Below are 7,334 nucleotides of genomic sequence, written 5' to 3'. Positions count from 1 at the left end.
TAGACAACGATATTTAGTTATTCCAGGGTACCAAGTGCACTTTTGCATTTTTAAGTATGAACAAGCATAGTATAAACACATTTACAAGAGCAATTACTAAATACTTCTAAAATGCTCTAAAGTCATTGGGTTAACTGCAGCACCTCTGCCGTGCTGCTTTAATATGAGATTTTATTAGATTACTTCCCAGCGATGTGACCTATAGGAATATCCAATTCCAATTCGTTGTAATGGATTTTATCTCAGTTCTGATCTGGTATGTATCAGTGTGACTGTGTATGATAGCTGATAGGTAGATCGATAGTTCGATAGATCGATAGATCGATAGATAGATAGATATAGGATGCCGATTTAAACATAGGGTAACAGAAACGACAAAATTGTATATATATATATATATATATATATATATATATAAAATATATTTATATCTATATATAACGCATATTTTATAGATCTATCCATAACACATATATTTGAGACATATAAAGATTTACAAATATATAAAGAAGATAGATATGATACATTTATTTTATTTATTAACAGTTTCTTATATAGCAATATATTCCGTTGCGCTGAAAAAAAATGGGTAATAACCGACAGACATATAGATAGGAAGGCCCTGCTCGCAAGCTTACAACCTATAGACATAAAGATCGATAGATAGATAGATAGATAGATAGATAGATAGATATGAGATAGATAGATAGATAATTATTCTGTAGCGGTACATGTATACCAAGTTCATAAACCACAGTTTAGTAATCACTCTGAAGGACACAATTGTTTATATTCTCGGGCAAATATATGAACTTACTATACCCTTTTATTCATATACAACATATTCTGGAAAATCCTAAATGTAACTTGTATTTACCTGTTATTGTATTTTATTTTATTTCAATGCAAAGCAAACCTATGATCATCTCCACACGCGCAGCTGTATTTACACTATTCGTATTCATTGTAGTTATTTAAAAATAAAATATTAACAATGAAAACTTATTTTTTTCCAACCCAGCATACTATAGCGTAGGGCCAATAATATACAAAATATTATTCAATAAGAGAAAATAGAAAACGGACCCCCCTCTCCAAAAATTAAAAATAACTACAAATAAACATAAGTAATCACACAGCCAGCAGTTCCATTCATGTGACATACATTTCTCACCTACACGAGTTTTAACATTAATATGCGTTGAAAATGCATAATTTAATATTCGTGAATAGCTACATATCTATATATCTTCTATATATACACAAGCAGGTAGACAGACAGACAGACAGACAGACATATATAGACAGGTTGGAATATTTTAGATAGATAGATAGATAGATAGATAGATAGATAGATAGATAGATAGATAGATAGAATACAGAGAGAGAGAGAGAGAGAGAGAGAGAGAGAGAGAGAGAGATGATGCAAAGAGATATATAGTTAGATAGATAGATAGATAGATAGAATACACAGAGAGAGAGAGAGAGAGAGAGAGAGAGAGAGATGATACAAAGAGAGAGAGAGATAGATAGATAGAATACAGAGAGAGTGAGAGAGAGAGAGAGAGAGAGAGAGATGATACAGAGATATAGATGATACATAGAGAGAGAGAGAGAGAGAGAGAGAGAGATGATTCAGAGAGAGAGAGAATAGATAGATAGATAGTTAGATAGATAGATAGATAGATAGATAGATAGATAGATAGATAGATAGATAGATAGAATACAGACAGAGAGAGATAGAGATAGAGAGAGAGATGATACAGAGAGAGATATGATACATATATATAGAGAGGGATGATTCAGAGAGAGAGAGAGAAGATAGATAGTAGATAGATATTCCATAGAGATAGAGAGAGAGAGATGATACATAGAGAGAGAGAGAGAGAGAGAGAGAGAGAGAGAGAGAGAGAGAGAGAGATGATACATAGAGATAGAGCGAGAGATAGATAGATAGATAGATAGATAGATAGATAGATAGATAGATAGATAGATAGATAGATAGATAAAGAGGCACAGACAGACAATCATAATAACATATAAATCCGTACAGGTGCATAAGTGTAAATGGCTTCTCCCAGCTAATCCTAGCTATAAATCAACGCTGGATGTATTTCTGTATTGCTGATAGATAAAGGTGATGGATGGAGGCCGGTGTGAGGTGTTTGCCTTGTGATCAGCTAATTACCAGTGCAGGCTGAGGCTCATTGTCTGGGCTCAGGGCTGGCTCCGCCTCTGCTGCCTAAAACCTGGCGTCTGGCTAAAACAAACGCAAAGAAAGCTCTGAGCTCCACTCAGCCCAATTAAGGCGGACTTCAGGCGCTCTCTTACGTGTACACCTACAGGATCGGCGTTACGGCAACACCACAATATTTGGCAAAAAAAAAAAAAAAAGAGGAGAGAGGGAGAGATCGGCTTTTCCTCCCAGCCTCAGAAACATGTCGATGAGTCCCAAGCATACTACACCCTTCTCTGTGTCTGACATACTGAGTCCTCTGGAGGAGAGCTACAAGAAAGTGGCTATGGAGGGCTCGGGCTTAGGGGCTCCCCTCGCAGCCTACAGGCAATCTCAAGTGTCTCAGCCCACTATGCAGCAACATGCCATGGGCCACAATGGGCCAGTGAGTGCTGCCTACCACATGACAGCTGCGGGGGTCCCCCAGCTCTCCCACACCACAATGGGGGGCTACTGCAACGGCAACATAGGCAACCTGGGCAATATGAGCGACCTTCCACCTTACCAAGAGACAATGAGGAATAGTTCAGCTACTGGATGGTATGGAGCCAATCCGGACCCCAGGTTCTCCACAAGTAAGTATGAATGAGAACTGTCACACAATTTTATATATATATATATATATATATATATACTGCGATATAGAATAGCAAGACTAGGTTAAATACTCTAGATTTGCGTGTAGTATCTGCTGTTAATAAGTTAATGTAGTATATCTCAGTCATGTGCTTTGTAGGCACTGAGGAACCCATATGACTGCTAAGGGTCGATCAGCATGTTGCAGGTTTCAATTACTTTTTAGAAACAAATAGAGGAGAATGTACTGATGCTTAGGAAAGGAAGTAGGCGAACTTTGATCTACTGACCGTTGCGTTAACTCCAGAGGGTTTAATGCAATTTTGTAAAATGTATGTTTTTAGGAATCTCTTTATTGTTTTTTATATTATTGTTATTATTATTGAGTATCTATATATTTGCTACGAACACCTAGTAATAGCCAGATTCAGACACGTTGAATGAAATGTATGTAATATATTGAGTCTGTGTTACTGCAGTTGTCCTGTAAACTACTCAGGGGTGCATAGTATACATGGCTAAACCCTCATCTTGTATTGTGTGTTATGGTCTTTTTTATTGTTGTTGTTTTTTAGTATCTCGTTTCATGGGTCCCTCCAATGGAATGAATATGGGAGGTCTCGGTAATATGGGGTCATTAGGAGATGTGGGCAAGAGTATGGCCCCCCTTCAGAGCACCCCAAGGAGAAAGCGAAGGGTCTTGTTCTCTCAGGCCCAAGTGTATGAGCTAGAAAGGCGATTCAAGCAGCAGAAGTACCTATCTGCCCCAGAGAGAGAGCACTTGGCCAGTATGATCCACCTCACTCCCACTCAGGTGAAGATTTGGTTTCAGAACCACCGCTACAAGATGAAGAGACAAGCCAAGGACAAGGCAGCGCAGCAGCAGATGCAACAGGACAACAGCTCCTGCCAGCAGCAGCAGCAATCTCCCAGGCGGGTGGCAGTGCCAGTGTTAGTGAAGGACGGCAAGCCATGCCAAGCAGGCTCTAATACACCCACCACTGGCCTTCAAACCCATCAGCAGCAGGCAGCCACAGCCCTCACAGTTACCACCAATGGCCTGGGACAGCATCAAAGCCACCAAACAAACAGTGCAGGCCAGTCTCCTGATATGGGTCCACACTCGTCCAGCCCATCCAGTCTTCAGAGCCAGGTCACCAACCTATCTCACCTAAACTCTTCCAGCTCTGACTATGGTACAGCCATGTCCTGCTCTACCTTACTGTATGGCAGGACATGGTGAATGAAACCACCCCTGTCCCTCGGTCCCTTGGCAACCCTTCTCATCTGTCTGAAAAAAAAATTATGAAAAAAAGATGAACGGAAAAAAAAAAGACTGCAGTACTTTAGGGGGGAAGGATTTATAAGAGGGTTTTCCTGAGCAATCCAAAAAAAGAAGGGGAAGGATAGAATTAGTTATTAAACTGGATGGATGGTACTCAAAATGTCAAATGGAGAGCGGGATTGGACTTCAAACCACTTTATGGCGTCCCTTGTTACCTGTCTGTACATAGGGCTACACTGAATGAAGACTTGGGGATAATTATTCACCCCACTATGACAATAAAGTCCCCCATCCACTAAACTGGAGACATATTTTTTATCTCCCATGTGAAATTGTAACCACCTCATTGTTGGACTTGGCATATTTAGTTTTTAGTAACTTGTACAATTTGTTGTTTAAAAAAAGGCAAACAAGAAACTTTTTTAAAAATAGAAATAGAACTATTGGTGTTCATTATTTGAGAGCAATTTGTTATTTGCTCATCTTCATTAAATTGGATGCTTTATCTTACTGAGATATCTGGTTTCAATATAGATAATAAAACAAATCTAATTAATTTTGCACATTGGAAGATGCAGTTATTTATTATTTTTTACTGTGCATTTCATACCAATGGAAATACGGAGAGCAGTACATTTAAAGTATAAAATATACTCCGATTGATATTTTAATTTGGAAAGAAAAATTAACCCCCAAAATATTAGTTAAGTATAAATCTTTTTTTTTCTTAGTACATTTAACGAATATTTTAACGGATCTGGATGATATACGTGGAGCACTACAAATATTTATGACTGTATTGCTTTTTAAAAGGCTAAGGTAATTAATGTTATACCATGGTTTTTAATTATTAAATGGATAATATCTCAATGAATTCATGATAGAGTATATCTATGATATTTATTTTAATATAGAATTATCTCGATTTGCATTACACTTTTTTTTCTCCATTCTGTTATTTTTATATCAGCATGTTGTCAGATATTGTATTAATAATTCACCGTTTCTGAAAAGGCTAATTTATGAGACTTCCCTGAGTTCATCTGAATTATGTGACACTAAATTACTATTAAACAGGTGTATGATTCTTTCATTCTTTCACTTGTCATTTTGTCCTTTTTATGGCTTTGCTTTGAGATTTTTTTAATTCTATTTCACGTAAAATAAATGGTTAATTAATCTTTGAAATATAAATAATTATTTATTATTATGTATCCGAGATTCTGTTACGCTGTGTATATCAGTGTGTACTGTATCTGTGCAGCGGCTATTATCTTGAATAAGTAAATTGGAGTCTGAAATAAAATAAGTAATCTTACGAAACTTTTTACAGTAAAACAAATCAGATTTTTATAATGCTCCAAAAATATTTGAGAACGATTTTTTTTAAGTGTGGACTTTTTCAAATAATTTAACTTCAATGAAACACTAATATTCATAGTTTGTTTCATGATTTTTTTCTTCAAAATACTGTATACAGTATAATCTACAACAGATGAACAACTATTTACACAATAAATATATTTTGTATGAATAAATATAAATATTTATAAACGGGGCCTGGTCATGTATATAATGAAGAAAAAAAAAATAAGATGTAAACGTTCAAAAAAAATGATGAAAGTTAGCAGATTAAAGGACAAATTATTTTTGAAATGTCCTTGTTCAATATGTGCATTGAATTTGATCAAGGCTAGTCATTATCTTAACATCATCTTTTATCAAATGTTATGCAGTAGCTGCATCTGAGTGATCTCATCTTAACCTTCACTGTAACCTATGAATCTTAGGGGAACTAAAACTTACACAAATATTACGTTGTAAAAAATAAATAAATATATACAATATATTTTTTTAAATTGCAATAGAAACACCTTTGTCATTCAAATCTATTCTGTAAAGTGCACATAATCGAACTTGGCTGTAATTGATTGAATGATTATTTTGTACATCTACTTATGCTTCTTACAAAAGATTTCGTTTCCATTAAATCAACTAATTTTCATTTTGTCCCATGTAAGCTGAGCTTGGAGTTTGTTTGTCTCCTGCATAGAAAGGTGAGCGCTGCAGTTAAGGCACTAGAGACCCAGCAAACAGAAGTGCAGGAGGATTTACATCTCAATCAGCTGTAAAGTAAATAACTTCTCGTCCCCCAGCCTTCTCCACTCTCCCAATTCCCCTGCCTAAAGAACTGGGCTTTAGACATTTCTGTATTCATGTTTAAGACTATTATTACATGATTTCCCTCAGAAAACGAAAACATGTATATAGATGCGGACATATGCTTTGAATCTGAGATTACAAATCTCCTAACAATATAAACGCCCCGCTTTATAGTAACAGGGAGCATATAATACACAAGGACAATGTTGTACAGTTTCTGCTGATGAAAGCGACATAACGAAAACTCGGCCATGACCCTACTTTTTAGGTCTAATAAAATCATCTATAAAATAATCGCAAATATTGTGATATTTTGTCAAATGTGTCTACTACAGTATATGTATATATATATATATATATATATATATATATATATATATATATATATAATTTTAAGTATCTACGTATAATATAGGAAGGCATCCTATATTATGCTTAGTATTTCAGATACTATGTAACTAAAAATCCAAGGTTGCTCTGTGGAGGCTTTCTGGGAGTTACAGTTCTACAAGAAATGATGCAGTACATGTTGTTTTATTTTGCAACGAATCTACTTGGCATGAAGCAATAATACCTATTTTAATTTCCAAGTCATGGATACAGAAAGTATTTCTGATCTGCACATTTCATATACAGTAGAAGGCCCTTGCGTGCAATCTATAATGAGGCACCCAATGAGCTGGTCACCCCGAGTTCTTAGATGAAATTACAGAGGGGAATCCTAACTTTAAAGAGTTAAGGCCTGATCCTGACACTGATCTGCTGCTCCCTACAATGACAAACTTGGAAGTAAAGATCGAAATTTTTTGAAGAATGTTAATCCCACAAGGCCACCACTCAAGTCCAATTATCTTTTGAGCTGCGTATCTGACCATTGGGTTTTGTGTGCTCCTTTTCATTTCCACCAGACTATAGATTGATTCTATAAAGGGGAACATAAAGAGGACTAGGGGTCAGACAGGCTTTCTATCTACCGTGCAGGTAAGAGGTAGGTGTCTGCATAAATGTGTTCAGACACATGACATAGCTTTAGAATATATTTTAGAGAATGCATCCTACAAAATAGGATATTAG

The 7,334-nt window shown here is 36.0% G+C and overlaps 1 protein-coding gene across 1 annotated transcript; it reads left to right on the top strand.

Moving 5' to 3' along the window:
- Positions 1 to 2,313: 2,313 nt before the first annotated feature.
- NKX2-1 (NK2 homeobox 1) lies at positions 2,314 to 4,858 on the top strand. Its single transcript, XM_088471281.1, has 2 exons — positions 2,314 to 2,811; positions 3,388 to 4,858. Exons 1-2 carry the CDS (start codon positions 2,439 to 2,441, stop codon positions 4,053 to 4,055), a joined length of 1,041 nt encoding a protein of 346 aa, XP_088327407.1. The 5' UTR covers positions 2,314 to 2,438; the 3' UTR covers positions 4,056 to 4,858.
- The last annotated feature ends 2,476 nt before the right edge of the window (positions 4,859 to 7,334 follow it).

This window comes from Taudactylus pleione, unplaced genomic scaffold (genome assembly GCF_031769625.1).
Source record: "Taudactylus pleione unplaced genomic scaffold, aTauple2 ptg000113l, whole genome shotgun sequence".
Taxonomy (NCBI): domain Eukaryota; kingdom Metazoa; phylum Chordata; class Amphibia; order Anura; family Myobatrachidae; genus Taudactylus; species Taudactylus pleione.
Note: the sequence above shows the minus strand (reverse complement) of the source record. Positions and strands in the feature narration are given on the sequence as shown.